Consider the following 19,135-nt stretch of genomic DNA (forward strand, 5'->3'; position numbering starts at 1 on the left):
CACACTCAGAAACATACCTGCTCCGCTGTATTCAGGCATCGAAGCACACCCGGGACACGCTCGGTGTCACTGGGTGGGCCCGAAGATGAAGCATGTCACCAACCAGGTTGGTGGGTGAGGGCTTCATGAACAAACAAAAGGGTTTGGATCACTTGGGAATTAACTCATAAGCATATATTGGATGGCTGCATTGTTGGATCATTCACAAAAGAATATATTGGATGTGCCTTCAACTTTGACAGAATAAAAGACTGATCACTTGAAGAACGATTTATTATTGGACTGAGATACAAGAACAAAATTCATGAAAAACTGTTTTTTGCATGGCTGTATCTATTTTGAAACATTTGATTGTTGTATTATATTACATCTAATTTTGGAATTTATTTAAATGAAAGTGCTCAGGGAGGAATCGCATGAGAGCTTGTATAGTGCCCACTACGTGGGTTTCGTGGGGTTGTCTCGTGACCAACTCCCCCCCCCCCTTTTGAAGCACTGCATTTTACTTGATAATTGTTTACTGAGCCCTTACTAATGGTAGTGCACCCTATCTAAAACCTGGTTACGAGGAGTTTGCGTTTAGTTTTAACATCAATATGTTCCCGTCCATCTTAAATTTCTGCTATGATTCTAACCTTTTTAAGTTTCTCTTGTAAACTCAGTTTCACTACAGCTAACTAAAATTTTAGTTTTTGCCTCATATTCACTGATCTGGACTGTGAGGCATTTTCTTTTTTTCTCGGGGGCAATATGTGTTTACTGGACAATTTTTGCTTGTTTATCATTGGTACAGAACTAATGCCCTTCAGAGGCACTACTAAGTTATGCTTTTAAGGCACTTCACTCTCTAGGTAGTGTGTGAGCACTGCACTCATGGCTTACTGTAGTAATCATCAGTATTGAGAAACTCAGTGAGAATGCTTTTATTAATGTATAGGAAAATAAACTGGTTTAAGGTAGGAACAACTAAGAATCCAAAGAAGTGATAAACCCCAAAAATAAGTTATCCAAAACCACACCAACCATTTGGCAAGATCCCACCCCATTGAAATCAATAGTATTTGTTCCCTTGAAGATCTATAGGTAAATTCACTAGTTGCTCCATTTCTAATTACTTGGGTCCAGTTTGGGGCATGGATCAAAGGTTACTAAAATCGTGCAAACATTTAGAATGCAACTGGTTGTGAGCTTCTGTGATGGGATAGATATAGCTATGGACCAGTACAAGCTGTAGGTCACAGTGGTGATGTTGTTCTTTAGGGGACTGTATGTTGGCATATACAGACTGCACTCCAAATTTTCTGGTGTTGGGCACATCCATTATAGCGGTAACTACTGAAATGCCCCAGATCCAAAGGAAAAGCCTCACAGTGAATTTCAGATTTGGTTAATAGTTGAATCACCCTTCATAGCCAAATATTAAGCTTACCTTGGAAGTATGGGAGGCTTTAGGTTTGTTGTTAAAAAAGAAAAGAGGGTTTATTGGTCAAGGCAGTGTTTATCATTTTATACTGGTGCTATTCAGATGCAGTCTAAACCTATTGGAAGCAGTCCTGTTAAAGATGAATATTTCAATGCATATGCTGCACTTTCTATTGAGTTGTATATCTTGATACTAATTTCCTATTGTGCATGCATGCCTTACTTTGATACCAAAATTGCTGCTGTTAGCTTCTCATAAATGATGATTAAGTTCCTGTTGGTGTGTGCTCTTTGGATGTGCCAAAGTCATTGAGCTCCCCTGTGCCAGTCCTCCTCTGTAGCCTGCAATCCAGCAAGGTCTCCCAATTTCAGAATGCTGATGACGCAAACAAATCACTGCACAAGTTAAAATAGGGTTTACATTTTCTTCTACCCATCAGAAAATCCCTATGAAATAGAAGAAAAGCCCATGGAAGCAGATGATACTAGTCAAGGAGAAGAGAAAAATAAGGATGAAGGTACCACTGACCCTGACAAAGATGGCCAAGACCCAGCTAATGACGAAGGTGGCTCAGAAAATGAAAAGGAGGGTGATATCGAAGTTGACAAAGATGTTCCAGAAGATGAAATTAAAGAGCCTCTTCAGGAGAATGCAGAAGACGAAAAACAGCATGCAGAGGAGACCAACACCGATGTGCTAGAAGAGGATACTGAGAAATCACTTCCCTCTGACCATGGTCAGAAGCCACAGGTAGGACAGTATTACCTTCATTCTGTTATTTTCATGAAATCCCTATGTACTTTGAAATATAGCCATTTGATCCTAGGCACAAAGAGGATTCCAGCATTTGATGTTTCATTTTACGATTAACATCAGGTTTAATTTGTAAGACCTTGCATATACAAAATGCGCTTACCGAGCATTATTTTATAAAAGATTGCACTTGGATCACACTTTTATATTTGGTATTTGTATAAGCCTAAGATGTGAGCCTCAGCTGAACATCAGAACACATGATCCTCTTTGGTAATGTGTAAAGAGTTGAAGAAACTTGTGTGGGTGGTGGGGGAGGTCTGTTTGGTTAAGTTGATAAGGCTGATAGGATAGGGCTGAGTGGGTGTTTGGACGGCTATTTGTATGGGTGTGTGTGTAGGTGCTGAGTATATGAGTGCGCATGCGTTTCAGCCCTTTTTAATGCTCCAATATCTTCTTTAATAGGTTGTCATTATTTCCTCTCAATTCTACCTAATAGGTGTGTGTGTGTGGGGGGGGGGGGGGTGGTGGTGGCGGGGTTAGAAAATTAAATGGAAATGACCAAACATTGATACAATTAGGTTTAGACTGTGTATGTACGAGAATGATACATTCAATGACGACCCTGTTTGATAATACAAAATGAGAATAAAGTAGGTTAGTAAAAGAACGCTCAGAATATTTGTATGGGATCATTGGAGCAAATATCTTAAAACAATAAGAGGTGGATTCATTGTAAAGTGGTTGGATTGTATCATTTATTTTTGGTTAACCATAAAAGAAATGCCTGGAAATATAACATTATAAGAGAAATTAATAAAAATGAATGTAAGAAATAAAGTGGAACAAGATGAAAGAAAGAGACTGACTAAAGAAACATAGTTGATGTAAATTGAAAAGATTGAGGACTTGTATCAAATACCCGAGTAAACAATATAGGAAAACATTTGGATATTGTTAATAGCCTGAGTCAAAGAAAGAAATATCTCTGTAAAAAGATAGAAAAACAATAACTACTACACCTGTGGAAAAAGCAAAAAGGACAGTGTGTATAATATGTACAAGTTACACTAAATTACGATGATACTCGAAAGATAGGGAAGATGGGAACTGTGGACATAGCAGGGAATTCTGAGAATCTGATCTCGCCAACAACAAAAAAAAGTATAAATTATAAGTTTGTATCATGCGTTACTGTAAATACACATGCTCTGCATATTCCTGTCATCCAATCCTTTGGATTGGATGACAAAGAAAGGTTTTTGAGTTATTTAGCTACTGCACAGGCCAACAATGGCTTAAGATCAGACCGTAGGCCATTGTTTGGCTGTGCAGTAGCTAAATTTTTAGGATGGACATGGTTACTAAGACGCAAAGCTATAGCATCATATAATTAACATCTTGAGCTTATTTATCCATTAAAAGCTATTAAAGAAGGAACTGTCACTACCCATTGTGTTCCATACAAAAATTGACACTAGGCGGGCACACCTTCAGAATACATAATGAGATTTAGAATGAACGTGTACCCTGAATCCAGTCTGTTCCTTACTCGCACCTTTCGTTTGACCTCCGACTTCTGATTAGTAGGTCGATTAGCACTTACATGTATCCATCCTGCACAATTTCCACCAGCAGGTGGGCAGATAGAACACCAGGGGTGCATGAGGGGGTCCAGGGGTCAATAACAAAGGCAGGAGGAGGGGTAGCTCCAGCAAAGGAGCCTCGACCTCAAAGCACTGGCTTGATGCGATCACACGTCAGCTGTCGGTGGAAGATTGCAGGATTTCCCCTTTCATTGGAAGGAAATCACATAAAATAAAGGGGTATTATCAGTGGTTCACCAAAGCTACTGTCTAGCACTTCTCACAACCCCTCCCAACTCTCCCCCCACCCCACATGCCCACAAACTTTGAGCAGAGAACATTGCTTCTTTTTAGAGGAAGAGGTCCAGGAGCTCCACCAAAAAGGAGCCATAGAAAGTGTGTGCCTTCACCACTGGGGCTAGAGCATCTGTCTCTTTACTTCCTCATTCTCAAGACTGATCAATCGCTCAAGCCAACCTTGGACCACAGGACCCTCAATCAATACATCCGGTTGAAACATTTCATCTGAAAAACCTACAGGATGTCATCCCTCTGCTCTGACAAGGCAACTACATTACAGTGCTATACCGAAAGGATGCCTACTTTCTGAGAAAGTGCCATCTTTCTGGCATGGCATGCCCCCACTTTTTACTGAATTGCTGATGTACTTTGACTGAGTGTGCCCTGGGCTCCTGCCAATCAGGTGCCCAAGGTCTGTGTTCCTTCCCTAAAACTGTATTGAAACATAAACCCAATCGGCATCTCTGGCCCCATGTCAGCCCTTGGGAAATGGTACCCTAAGTACCCAGGGCACTGTGACCAGAGAAGGCCCCGAAGGGCTGCAGCACTTATTGTGCCACCCTTAGGGGTCCTGTACCCTGACACACACACACACTGCCTTTGCAGGCTGAGTGTCTTGGTGCAGAACAAAACAAAGAGTCGACATGGCACACATCCCTGTGTGCCATGCCCACAACACACTGCCCTGGCATACCTCAGTCACCCCTCTAGCTGGGTGCCCTATGCCAGTGTTGTGGGTACAGGTGCATGAGCCCTGTACCCCTACAGTACCCAGGTCCATTCCTGGGCACTATAAGTGCAGTGCTGCCATTAAGAGTATATGGTGCTGGGAGGTCGTCATCAGAACTCCACAGCACCATGATGGCAACACTGAAAACTGGAAAGTTTAGTATCAAACTTCTCAGCACATTAAACCCACACTGATGCTAGTGTAAGATTTAATGCCAAATGCACGACAGAGGGCATCTTAGAGATGCCCCCTGAAACCTAGCCAACTCACAGTGCCCTAACTGCGTGGCTGCCGAGGCTGCCACCACCAGACATGTTTCTGGACCCCTGAGTTGAGAGCTTACTGCTCTCGGGGGCCTGAAACAATGCACATCCTGGGACGAGGTGCCAAGCCTCCTTCCCCAGGATGGGCAGGGGAAGCTTCAAAGGCATGCCGCTTTTGTGAGCTTCTGAAGGCCACTTGCTGTACTCAGCAACTGGCCCCCACCGGTTTTGACCCCCACTCTGGCAGGAAGACATGCGGGAAAACCTAAGTGAGGAAAGGGGGTGTGCCGACCTCTGCCAACCCCACCCCTCAGATGGGAGAGGCGAGGTGAAGCACAACTCCGGGACCCTACCATCTTGAAGATGGGGAGCCCTACCCAATCAGAGACAGGCTCCCGACTCCCTCCCACAGGAGAGTAGCAGGATAGGGGGTGTACTCACCCCAGGAAAAGGACCCATTGGTCTCTGACCTTCCCATACCTGTAACACCCCTAAATTTAGTGTTTAGGGGCACCCTGGATCTTCCTTCCTCAAATCCCGATTCTAAAACTACAAGAAGAAAGAAGACCTGCCGTACAGCTGCTAACAAGAGGACGACACCAACTGCCTTGGCCCCAGCCCTACAGGCCCGTCGACCCTCGAACCTGCTCCTGCTAAATCCCGGCGTCTCTTGTGGTCAGCAACCTCAAAAACCCCGGAGTACCTGACTGCCTTGGTCATCCAAAGACTGGGACTCCCACGAGCAGTGGTAGTGCTCAAATAGAAACAACCCCTGGTGCCAGCCAGGAACCGCAAATCCAGCACACTCTGCACCCGCCGAGGCCGGCCTGTGCTTGAGTGAACAAATACCTGGAGGACATCCCCCTGGCGATTGTGACCACAACTTAAGTGCCCCAGGACCCTCCTCAACGCTCCTGACGACGCCTGCAGCCTCACAATCAGGGACCCCTCCATCCGCGACCAGTAGAGGGTAAGATTTTCCAACACCAAAAGAGACCCCTGCACCCGGTGCCCTGCGGCCCCCTGTGTCCTCCTCTGGGGTGCCTACCTAACCTACAGCTTCCCAACTTACCCCTCGAAGTGGTGGTCGCACCTGAAGAATCTCCGCCCCCGAGCATGCAGCCTTTGTTCAACTTCCAGTTTTTCCATTGATATACATTGGGCGCCCGACGGCCCAAAAGCACTCTGCATCCAGCCGCCCGAGTGCCACAGGAAGTGCAGCATCTGTTCTGTCCTACTTCCCCACTAGCCCTGTGTAAGTGACCAGGAGTTCAGCTCCCACAGCCGCGTGGCCTGCCTGGTAGCAGCCACCAACCAAAGCCCCCCTGCCCGCCATAGGCTAATATTGGACCTATTCACTCTGCACCCGGCTGCCCCTGTGCCGCTGAGGGTGTAACAACTGTACCTACCTGACCCTGGGAGACCCCTGAGTCTTTCCCCAGAACCTTAGCTCAGCTAGTCGATTATTTACCTAAAGTCCGATAACTTGATTTTCTCCATAGGGTAACATTGGCTGGTTTCACTTGGAAATTCTTCTAAGTGTCGAGTTTTGCAACTTTGAAATATTCCTTAAAAATCATCCGATCAACGAAAACAAAATTACTCACCTGCTATCAGGAGGGAACCCAGTGCTGGATCTTTGTGCCCACCACTGACCTTCAAAAGTAATTACAACTGTGATTTTCCAATAACCTGATTTCCTCCCATAGGATAACATTGCCTGGTTTTTGCCAGAAATTCTTCTAAGTGTCGATTATCAAAACATACAAATATTCCTTAAAAATCACCTTTGTAACAAAAACGATTTCTTTCAACTGTTTACAGGAAATGCACCAGGGCTGAATCCAGGATCCAGCCCTGAGTAAGAAAAACATTTGTAAAGTGGTTTTATTGCATTTACTTAAAACTTCCCATTGAGCTCAATGTTCTAATTGTGTTTAACTTGTGTTGCATATTGCAACAACTGTATCGATTACATTTAAAAGTCAATTGCTATTTGAAAGTATTCAATTGCAACATCTCATTCTGAGAAAGTATTTTCTATACCTACTTGTGGTTCTAAAATAAAACAACATATTTTTATATGCAAAACAATTGGCCTAGAGTTCAGTTCTTGAGTGTGTGAGACCATTTACTGACTGAGTGAGTACAACAAATGCGTTACACTGTCCTCGGATACTGCCTTACTGCTGTACAAAACTACCACTTTAGAGAGTAAGGTTATATCTAATTTTAGAATGCAAGGTTATATCTAACTTCAGTGTGCACAGAGTCCACAGTCCCCACTGGGGACTGTGGACTCTGTGCACACTGAACCTTACTCTGGTGCAGTATATACAGAGCTACTTTCTTACATACTTTCATTTTCCCGTCCATCCTACCCACTGACCCAAACTCCGCTTTGTGGTAGATAGCCATCATTACCACTTAAAAGGGCTTCTCATTGGGGTTAACACTACTCCAAGGATCTTCACAAAGTGCCTTGCAGTAGTAGCTGTCCACCTCAGAAGAGGATACAATCCAATGTGCCCCCTACCTCGACGATTGGCTTATCAAGAGCACATGGAGGCAACAATGCCTATCCCACACCCAAGCTTGATCTCCCTGCTTCACAGCCTGGGATTCACTTTAAATCCCATCAAATCCCACCTACAACCCTGCAGATTGAACCCTTCTTGAAGTCTTTCAGTGCAGTCACAGGCAAAATATGCCACAGCCAGCAGAAGGTGTTGGCATTCTGGCAGCTCTTACTTCTTTTTTAGCACAATCATCAACTCACAGTCCGAACCTCCAAGTACCTTCTAGGGATAATAACCTCCTTTATCAAATAGTACCCCACGCCCGGCTTCACATAGCCTGTCACAGGAATGCCTTTCGGTTCAGTGGTCACAAGTGACTGGTTGCTGGGAAGATCATTGCACCTCTCTCGTGGCTAGGATTCACATCTCAACCATATGACAATAGAAGGGGTCTGTAGCTGTGAGAAGTTGGCCTGATATGTGATGTCCACTATTCTAGTGGGCACCCTGTATCAGTCAAAACAACCCTTATGGTGATGGTTGTAAAGTCAACCTTATAGACCAGCTATCCTAGTGGTAGCATGGACAAAGCAGTCTTCGGCTAAACTCAAGAGGGCATGTGAAGCCAGCTGTTTTACCATATGCAATCTTAATACCAAATGAAAGGACACCACACAGGTTATATATTCAAAATATATGTATTTATTTCTAAATCAATCCTCTGAACTCTTTGAGGGCAGAGGCACAAGCGCATAACAAGTAACTCAATATAACATATAATAAGTTGCACAATATGGATAGGCCCTGGTGGCCCGCTAAACCATATACTAAAATAGTGGTATAAGAACCACGTCACAAACAGTTGAAAGGCCTAGGGCCTTGGGAGTCGCTGGGACTACTTTGGACTAACAGTAGTTAGGAAGCAGGAGGCCCACGGGATGCGGGTGCAGAGTCTAAATGCACACGCGTGCACACATAGAAGTCAATGGGTGCGTAAAGTTAGAAAGTTAAAGATTTAGGAGTCTTCCGACTGGACTGGGAACTAACCACCTGAAACTAGGACACTAGTATAGTCAATCTTCACAGGAGCACCGAAGTACTCGCGTTACTTCACCCACAGGAAGCGGGTGCATAGGTCCCAAAGTGTGTCGGGTTTCGTCGTGGATTCCTTTGGAGCCTTGGAGAAAAGATGCTGCAGGCGACCAGGAGAGAAGAGTCCGGTTGGGTCCAAGGGCGGATCGAGGATGAGGAGTACCTGAAAGCAGAGGGGACAGAGTCTGGGTCACTAGCCAGTGACCAGGATGGAACCAGGAAGGAACCAGGCGATGTCTGGAAGCAATCAGGCGATGTCGTGAAGCTTGTCTCTGCTGCCACGTGGACCTTGAGGTGTCGACGACGACCAGGAGCTGGGCATGGACTGTCCCACGAAGGCTCTCGCTGTCGGTGATGTCGGCGTCCGGATTGGAGTCAACAAGCCTTGGCAAGGGCAACCCACGCAGGATTCGAAGAGGGCTTCTTACTCAAGCCAGCAAGGACTGAGGGGCTTCTCCTTCGCAGGGAAGCAAGGGCCAGTCTGGAGCAACCAGACCATTGGTGTAGATTTCGGGTTTCGTCGTCACAGAGGCCACTAGCCAACGGGCAAGTGACCGGACAGACGTGTCGAGCAGGAAAATGCAAAAGGGCCCCACGCAGCACTCGATGAGTGTGGAGGGGTGATCTTTGGTGCAATTGATGCTTGGGGCTGGGGCTTCTCAATCCCCAATGCACAACTTCGAGGGTGCCTCAGAAACTGCACGGAAAGCGTTTCGCTGGCTTTCCAAGATGGCCGGTCTCGCGTCGCCTCCACAGGTCTCAGCTTTGCTGTGACTGTGGATCGGGATGAAGGAAGTCTGGAAGTCTGGGTCTTGTCAGGCTCTGTGTTCGTGCTCTGGCGGGAGCAACGACAAAGCAAACCGTTGAGCGCTTGATGGTGCCTATTTGCACAGGGTGGTCACTCCTTGACCACAAGGGAGATTCTTCTGTCTTCTACGTCGAGTAGGATGTCGAAGGTCCAGAGTTTCGTATCAGAGTTTCAGTCAGGATAAATCTAAAGTCTTGGGACTCAGCTCCTACCTATATACGAAATCTAGGGGCTGGATTACCTGCTAGGTCCCTCCTATGGGTGGGACCCAGGAAGGGGGTGGTTACACCCCTTTCCCTTTGTCTAGTTTCGCGCCAGAGCTGGGGCTGGAGTGCCCCAGCACCGGTTTGAACTGGACTATGCATGGGACACCTTGTGTGCCCCAGACAGTGTCTCATTTCATTCATCCCTCCTTGCCCCAATACACTATAGCCTGTCTGGGGTGGTGCTAGCACCTCCCTGTGACAGGAAACCTATTGACCAAGCCTCCCTCGCTGGAAGGACTCACAGCAGCAGGAGGTCAGACTTGTGTCTGTGGCAGCAGCATCCATTTTGTGATGCTGAGGCTCTGGTTAACTTCAACCGGGATTAATGGAAGTAACATGTCTTCTCCCTCTAGGAGGGTGGAATGCTACCCCCGTCGCCAGAACTGGCGAGGGGGTGGAATTCCAAAGCGTATGACACCTTACACGACATGTTTTGATAACGCCAAACCAAAGTTAGCATCTGACCGCGAGGTTCGTAATGCACTTAAGAGTATATGGTATGGCAATATCCTAGAACAGCTAAAAGGACATGGTTCCGAAAGCTGCAGACAGGCTCAGCTCATGCTAGAGCACCATCTCACATAAAACCAAGCACTCTGCCTTCAGGATTGTTAAGGCCTGCCATAGGAGTGACTTATATGTGTATATGTGTCTAGATATAAGGTCAGATATAGGAATACTATATCTAAGCAAGGGGTGATTACACGACCTTGCCCCAGCTGAGTGATCAGCCAGTTGTGAGTTGTGTCCGTTTGGATGGCCAGCCAGGGGTGGCAAAAGATATCCTGCAGCCCCTGGTAGGCCTTGGGTGCACCTATGTCCTGGGTACCTATATTACTCTGTACAGGGACTCATAAGAGTGTCCCAAATCCCAATTGGTGATGTACCTAAATTACATGGTGTGAATTTAGAGAAAGAACAGCAGGGCTGTGGGTCTGATTAGCAGGCCCACAGCCACATTAAGTCGAAAACCAGTGAAGCAAAAAGCAAAAAATGGGGTGGCCATAGGAAAGCAGACCCTACTCTTCTACAGTAGCCCCCATCTCCAGGTGCAGCACATCCACTCTCTTGAGCTCTCAAGGCCTTCCTTCAACTCATTCAAGGCAAAGTAGTCCACATCAGGACAGATAATGTGATAAGTAGGGTTGCCCCCACTCTCGGCACTAGTGCAGGAGACCTCTGGCATTAGAGACTCTGCCACTGCATACACCTTCTGCTGGAGTACCTTCCAGGATTGGACAAAGGCTTGGCAGGCTGGCTGAGCAGGACACATCAGCAAGTCCACAAATGGGAAATCCACCCGCAAGTGCTACTTCAGTACTTCCAGGCTGGAGCACCCCACAGCTGGATCTATTTACAACTCCCAAAAAAACACAGATGCCCAAACTTCGCCTTCAGATACCCACACCCACAGTCCATGGGTAATGAACTGGTCAGGGATATTTTTGCTTTTCCGCCTCTCCTACTGCTCCTAAACATGGTTCGAAAGATGTGACAAAGATCCTAACAGTTATCCTAGTAGCCCCCATGTGGGCCAGACAGTGCTGGTACTCAGCACTCCTCAAGATGTCCACCAGCTTCCTGACAAGCTCCCAAACAGGCTATAATTTCTCACACGGAACCAAGGCCAGATCTAGTATCTGAAAGAAACAGGTTAGTATTAGATTCCTTACCTTAGAATATACCCAGGCGTCAGACTGGATCTGGAAACTTTTGCGTAGCAGTACCCTTGCGTGTCGGTAGGCGTCGTCTGCGGCTCCGCGTCCGTCGTCAGCGCCGGTATGACGTCGCTGGAGTACTTAGACGCCGCCCTCGCGCGCTAACGTCAGTTCCTATTTTTTCCTAGACTCAGAGCAGTTTCGGATTTATCCTCCCGAACAGTGGGTTCAGGATATTCAGGCTATGATTCCGATCTTTCAGCCTTTATCCCGAATCTCGGTCAGGTTGACGCTGCGGCTTCTGGGGCTGATGGCCTCCTGCATCCTTCTGGTGCATCACGTCAGGTGGCGGATGCGGGCTCTGCAGTGGGACCTGAAGTTTCTGTGGGCCCAGCATCAGGGCAACTTGTCCGGCCGTGTCTTGATCTCGGAGGGCACTGCAAGACAGTTGCAGTGGTGGCTCATGGACCGCGATTGGGTCAGGGGCAGATCCGTCTCCCTTCCCCAACCGGAGCACATAGTTGTGACGGACGGGTCCCTCCTGGGCTGGGGGGGCCACATGGGAGAGGCGGAGATCAGAGGCCTCTGGTCTCCGGCGGAGTCCCGGCTCCACGTCAACCTTCTGGAGCTGCGGGCGATCCGACTTGCACTGAAAGCATTCCTCCCCTCTGTCCGGGGGAGTGTAGTGCAGGTGTTCACGGACAACACTATTGCCATGTGGTACTCCAACAAACAGGGCGGGGTGGGGTCGTGGACCCTATGCCAGGAGGCTCTGCGTCACTGGCAATGGCTGGAACATCAGGGCGTGAACCTGGTGGTTCAACACCTGGCAGGTTCCCTGAACGCCAGGGCGGACGAACTCAGCCTTCGGTGCATGATGGATCACGAATGGCGTCTGAACACGGACGTGGCGCAAGATCTCTTTCAGCAGTGGGGAGAGCCTTGGTTAGATCTATTCGCCACAGAAGAGAATGCGCAATGTCATCAGTTCTGCACGTTGGAATTTCCAAGGCGGCACTCGTTCAGAGACGCTTTTCGTCGCGAGTGGAGCTGCGGTCTGTTGTACGCCTTTCCGCCTATACCACTTCTGTCCAGAGTGCTGAAGTAGTTCAGGCGCGACCGGGCCCAAGTCATCCTTGTAGCTACTCAGCATGTCAGTCGATACCCCGATTCGTCTGCCTCTTCAGGCGGACCTTCTGTCGCAGCAGCAGGGGCCAGTCCTCCACCCGAACCTGTCCAGCCTCCACCTCCATGCGTGAAGATTGAGCGGCGGCAGTTGAGGCCATTTGACTTGCCTCCTGAAGTCTGTGATGTCATTCTGGCAGCCAGGCGTCCCTCCACAAAAACGGTATACGCCTGCAGGTGGAACAAATTTGTGGCATGATGCACAGCAAAGGCTGTGGATCCACTCTCTGCCCCCCTTTCTGAGGTTCTCCTCTTTCTTCTTTCTCTTGCTCAGCAGGGCTCTGCTCTGGGCACTCTTAAGGGCTACCTCTCTGCCATTTCTGCCTTCTTAAGGCTCTCTGATCAGCCCTCTTTGCAAGTCCCCAGTTGTAAATAGGTTCTTGAAGGGCATTACTCATATGTTGCCCCCTGTTCCTTTCGTGATGCCTCAGTGGGACTTGAATCTTGGTCTGACTTATTTGATGTGCGCTCCCTTCGAGCCACTTCATAACTGTCTTCTTCGTCTTCTCACTCTTAAGACTGCATTCCTGGTTGCCATCACCTTTGCCAGGAGAGTGAGTGAGTTCCAGGCTCTTTCTTTTAAACCTCCTTTCCTTTCTGTCCATCCGGTCAAAGTTGTCTTACGGACATGTCCCTCTTTCCTGCCCAAGGTCGTCACAGACTTCCACATCGGGCAGTCCATCACCTTGCCCACCTTCTTTCCGCCTCCGCATCCCTCGAAAGAGCAAGAGAGGCTCCACCGTCTGACCCAAAACGTGCGCTCTCATACTATCTGATCGTACTCGCCAGTTCCAGGTGGATGACCAACTCTTTGTTGGTTACGTGGGCGCTAAGACGGGACGGGCGGTGCACAAACAGACCATTTCTCGATGAGTCGTTTTGTGCATCAAGGCTTGTTATTCACTGGCTAAAAATGAGCCTCCTGTGGGGTTGCGTGCCCATTCCACTCTGGCCACCACGGGTACCTCTGCCCTGGGTCGGGGAGTCCCCTTGCAGGACATCAGTCAGGCAGCTACGTGGGCCTTGCTGTACACGTTCGCAAGACACTACTGCCTGGACAGCCAAGTCCGGAGAGATGGCTTTTTCGTCCGTCCCGTTCTCCAGGACTTTCTGGTGTGATTATTAGTTCGCAATACCACCACCGGATTTGGTATTGCTGGGGTATCTATTCTAAGGTAAGGAATCTAATACTAACCTGTTTCTTTCAGATGCACAAGTTACTTACCTTCGGTAACGATATGTTCGAGGCTTATGAGCTGCAGATCGTACACTTTTGCAATAGATCGCTACCTGGTGTTGGGCTCGGATGATTGCAGGTTGTTGTCTTCTTGGAAGAAGTCTTTGTAGTCACGAGATAGGTGACTCCTCCCTTGGACAATACTGTGCATGGGCATCTGCTCCATCCTCAGATTGTTTTTTTCCGCCACTGGGTTCGGATGAAAGTTTTCCTCTCCGGCTAGAAAAGACTCTTCAGCAACTTCGAAGCGTAAAAACTTTATAAAAACAATATCGACATCGAATAGACTACTATCTGAAAGAAACAGGTTAGTATTAGATTCCTTACCTTAGAATATCCCCAGGCGTCAGTCTGGATCCGGAAACTTTTGCGTAGCAGTACCCCTGCGCGTCGGTAGGCGTCGTCTGCAGGCGTCCCCTGCGGCTCCGCGTCGTCGGCGTCGTGCGCCGTGATGACGTCGCTGGAGTATATAGACGCCGCCTCCGCGCGCTGACGTCAGTTCTTCTTTTTTCCGCGCCAGTTAGCGCAGATCCGAAGAGCAGTACTCCGGTCTTTTGACCTAGTTTTGTTAACTTTAACTCTTCTTCAAGGTGCCGGTAGGATGCCCGGGTTTAAGAGTTGCGACGGGTGCGACCGAATGATGTCGGTCACCGACCACCATCGACTCTGCCTCCGGTGTCTGGGCGCGGACCACGACGTCGAGTCTTGCGTCGACTGCCGGGCCTTGACAGGTAAAGCTAGACGGGAGCGGTCCCGCCAGCTGCTCGAACTCCGAGTGTCGGCCCCGCGTCGAGAGCGGTCCCGGTCCGGTCGGAGGTCGAGGGAGCGATCGCGGAGCCGCCATGAGCGCTCCGGGAGTCGCCACCATTCCTCCGGTTCATCAGGTAAGCGTCACAAGAGGTCGGGGCGTCATCATCGTACCCCCGACTCCCCCCGACGCCCGCGTGATGCGGCCGGGGGTTCGGGTGGCCCCACCCCCGCGGCCCCGCGTAGGTCGCCGACGCCGTCTGCCCCATACCCGTCGGTCCCTGGGGAAGGCGCGTCGCGCGAGGAGATTGAGGCGTTCCTCATGGCTATGAGGGCGATGTCTCCTCCGGCGGGGCCTGCGGGCCCGTCGGTCCCGTCTGGGAGCCCGAGCGGTTCGGGTGCACCTGCCCCGACGCCGCCGAGTGCTCCGGCCCCGGCGCCGCTGGGCCCTTCAGGGTCGTCGCCGGCTGGTCCTCCGGCCTCCCCGGCGCCGATTCCATTGGGGCAACCCGTGGTGCCGCCTCCGCGCGGCGCCGTGACTCTGCCGTCAGTTCCGGCCGGCGTCGGGTCCCCGGCGCCGCGCGGCGCCACCCCCGATCCCTCTCTGACTCCTGACGCGGAGTCGGACCGGCGTCGTCCGACGCCGAGCCCGGCGCCGTTGGGGCCCATTGGCTCCGAGGAGCCGGTTTACATCGTCGACTCGTCCTATGGCGATGAGGACGAATATGGAGAGGGTTGGGAGGGGTCTGAGGACCCTTTGTCACGAGCCTGCCAGTATGACGTGGACTGGGTAGGTGACTTAGGTGAGGCCAGTGGTCTGGACGAGTCGCCCAACCCTGGGTTTGTCTCGCCTTCCCCTGTGGCGTCGGAGGCGGGGGCTGCCTATTCGGTGGTCCTGATGAGGGCTGCCAAGGCTTTGCGCCTTGAGCTCCCCGTCGCTAAGGTGAAACCTAACATCCTCACCGAAGTATTTAAACCGCAGTCGTGCCCACAGGAGCCTCTGCTGCCATTTAATGAGGCCCTGACGGATGTCCTTTTGGGCACCTGGTCCAGGCCCGCTTCCGGTGCACCGGTTGACCGGAACGTTGCCAGGCGTCACCGTCCGTGTTCGGACGACCCTGCCTTCCTTTCCACCCATCCCTCCCCGGAGAGTCTGGTGATCCAGGCCTCCACTTCCCAGTCCGCATTCCCGTCGGCTCCGCCCGATCGGGAATCGAAGCGATATGACCAATTTGGAAAGAAGGTCTTTTCGTCTTTGAGTGCTGGACTGCGGTCTTGTAATACCGCATGCCTCTTGGGCCGCTACACCCACTCTCTGTGGGACACGTTCGCGGAGTGTCTGCCGCAGAGCCCGCAGGAGGTGCGGGACAAGCTCAACCAGGCCTTGGTTGAAGGCCGGGACGCGGCGAGGTATTCGATTAGGTGTGGTCTTGACACGACCGACTCGCTGGGACGGGCTATGTCCACGACGGTGGCGATTCGTCGCCATGCTTGGCTGAGATCCGCCAACTTCTCGCCGGATGTCCAGACTGCCCTCATGGACATGCCTTTCGATGGCAGTCGCCTGTTCGGTGACAAGGCGGACAACGCGCTTGAGCGCTTCAAGGACTCCAGGGTCACGGCCAAGTCCTTGGGTCTTTCGACCCAGCGCCAGCAGCAGGGTTCGTTTCGCCCCTTTCGTGGCCAAGGAAGGGGCGGTCCCACGCGTGCTGCCAGCCACGCGCCGCAGAACGCTCCCCAGCACGGTGGCGGCCGTGGTTTCCGCCGTGGTGGCGGTAGAGGGCAGCGGCGAGGTCAGTCCACACCTCCCCCCGCTGCAGCCTCCAAATCTTCCTAGTCCAAGCTTTCGGGCCCATGTGACGCCAGTGGGTGGCAGGGTTCGTCATCACCACTCCCACTGGCGCACGATTACATCGGACAGGTGGGTGCTGCAGCTCGTCCGAAGGGGCTACTCCCTCCCCTTCGAGTCCACTCCTCCAGCCATGCCACCGCAGAACCACCGTGTGTCGGGGGACCACTTGACACTTCTGCAGGAGGAAGTTACGGCCCTCTTGGCCAAGGGGGCCATCGAGCGCGTTCCTGGGCCAGAAGTAGGGTGTGGTTGCTACTCCCACTACTTTCTGGTGCCCAAGAAGGACAAAGGGGGCCTTCGTCCTATCTTGGACCTACGGGACGTCAACGGCTTCCTCCGGAAGGAGAAGTTCAAGATGTTGACTTTGGCTCAGGTCTTGGCTGCTCTAGACCCACAAGACTGGATGGTAGCGTTGGACTTGCAGGATGCGTATTTTCACATCCCCGTCCTGCCGGCCCACCGGCGTTACCTGCGGTTCACGGTAGGCCACGAGCACTTTCAGTTTATCGTGCTCCCATTCGGCCTTACCAGCGCCCCACGGGTGTTCACGAAAGTGATGGCGGTGGTCGCAGCTCATCTGCGCCGGTTAGGGGTTTCAGTTTTCCCCTACCTCGACGACTGGTTGTTGAAGGCGGGCTCGCCCCAAACAGTCGTCCACCACCTTCAGATGACGGCAGACCTCCTGCACGAGCTGGGGTTTTCCATCAATGTGCCGAAATCACACCTGTGTCCCTCTCAAAAGCTCCTTTTCATCGGAGCGGTTCTCGACTCGGCGCAGTTTCGGGTTTATCCTCCGGAACGGCGGGTCCGGGATATTCAGGCTCTGATTCCCATCTTTCAGCCGTTGTCCCGGATTTCGGTCAGGTTGACGCTGCCGCTTCTGGGGCTGATGGCCTCCTGCATCCTTCTGGTGCATCACGCCAGGTGGCGGATGCGGGCTCTGCAGTGGGACCTGAAGTTTCAGTGGGCCCAGCATCAGGGCAACCTGTCCGACCATGTCCTGATCTCGGAGGGCACTGCGAGACAGTTGCAGTGGTGGCTTACGGACCGCGATTGGGTCAGAGGCAGATCCCTCTCCCTTCCCCAACCGGAGCACGTGGTTGTGACGGACGCGTCCCTCCAGGGCTGGGGTGGCCACTTGGGAGAGGCGGAGATCAGAGGCATCTGGTCTCCGGCGGAGTCCCGGCTCCATATCAACATGTTGGAGCTGCGGGCGATTCGCCTAGCACTGAAGGCATTCCTCCCCTTTGTCAACGGGAGTGTAGTGCAGGTGTTCACGGACAACACCACCGCCATGTGGTACTGCAACAAACAGGGCGGTGTGGGGTCGTGGACCCTTTGCCAGGAGGCTCTGCGCCTCTGGCAATGGCTGGAACGTCAGGGCGTGACTCTGACGGTTCAACACCTGGCAGGTTCTCTGAACGCCAGGACGGACGAACTCAGCCGTCGGTGCTCGGTGGATCACGAATGGCGTCTGAACTCGGACGTGGCGAACGGCCTCTTTCAGCAATGGGGAGAGCCTTGGTTAGATCTATTCGCCACAGAAGAGAACGCGCAATGTCATCAGTTCTGCGCGTTGGAGTTTCCAAGACGGCACTCGCTCGGCGACGCCTTTCGGCGCGAGTGGAGCTGCGGTCTGTTGTACGCCTTTCCGCCTATACCACTTCTGCCCAGAGTGCTGAAGATCAGGCGCGACCGGGCCCAAGTTATCCTTGTGGCTCCGGACTGGGCTCGAAGATACTGGTATCCCGAGCTACTCAGCATGTCAGTCGGTCCCTCGATCCGCCTGCCCCTTCGGGAGGACCTTCTGTCGCAGCAGCAGGGGACGGTCCTCCACCCGAACCTGTCCAGTCTCCACCTCCATGCTTGGAGATTGAGCGGCAACAGTTGAGGCCATTTGACTTGCCTCCTGAAGTCTGTGATGTGATTCTGGCAGCCAGGCGTCCCTCCACAAAGTCGGTATACGCCTGCCGGTGGAAAAGATTTGTGGCATGGTGCACAGCAAAGGCTGTGGATCCCCTTTCTGCCCCTCTTTCCGAGGTTCTCCTCTTCCTTCTTTCTCTTGCCCAGCAGGGCTCTGCTCTGGGCACTATCTAGGGCTACCTTTCTGCCCTTTCCGCCTTCTTAAGGCTACCTGATCAGCCATCCTTATTCAAGTCCCCTATTGTACTGAGATTCTTGAAAGGCATCACGCACATGTATCCTCCTGTTCCGTTCGTGATGCCTCAGTGGGACTTGAACCTCGTTCTGACATTCTTGATGTGCGCTCCCTTTGAGCCGCTTCATTCCTGTCCTCTCCGTCTTCTCACTTTAAAGACGGCCTTCCTGGTTGCCATCACCTCTGCCAGGAGAGTGAGTGAGCTCCAGGCTCTTTCTGTTAAACCTCCTTTCTTGTCCGTCCATCCTGACAAGGTGGTTCTTAGGACTAGACCTTCTTTCCTGCCCAAGGTAGTTTCTGCTTTTCACATCGGGCAGTCCATCACCTTACCCTCCTTCTTCCCGCCTCCGCATCCTTCAAAGGATGAAGAGCGGCTCCATCGTCTGGACCCAAAACGTGCGCTTTCATTTTACATGGATCGCACACGCCAGTTCCGGGTGGATGACCAACTGTTTGTTGGCTACGTGGGTGAGAAGAAGGGAAGGGCGGTACAGAAACGAACCATCTCTCGGTGGGTCGTCCTGTGCATCAAAGCATGCTACTCTTTGGCTCGGAAGG

The 19,135-nt window shown here is 51.2% G+C and overlaps 1 protein-coding gene across 1 annotated transcript in view; it reads left to right on the plus strand.

Annotated features, from left to right (window-relative positions):
* Window positions 1–19,135, plus strand: part of MDN1 (midasin AAA ATPase 1) — a 2,221,312-nt gene that overhangs the window by 1,936,068 nt on the left and 266,109 nt on the right. The window contains exon 89 of the mRNA XM_078648266.1: window positions 1,863–2,173. Within this exon, the coding sequence (XP_078504392.1) occupies window positions 1,863–2,173 (311 nt within the window). The remainder of the gene's footprint in view (window positions 1–1,862; window positions 2,174–19,135) is intronic.

This window comes from Lissotriton helveticus, chromosome 6 (genome assembly GCF_964261635.1).
Source record: "Lissotriton helveticus chromosome 6, aLisHel1.1, whole genome shotgun sequence".
NCBI classification, from domain to species: Eukaryota; Metazoa; Chordata; class Amphibia; order Caudata; family Salamandridae; genus Lissotriton; species Lissotriton helveticus.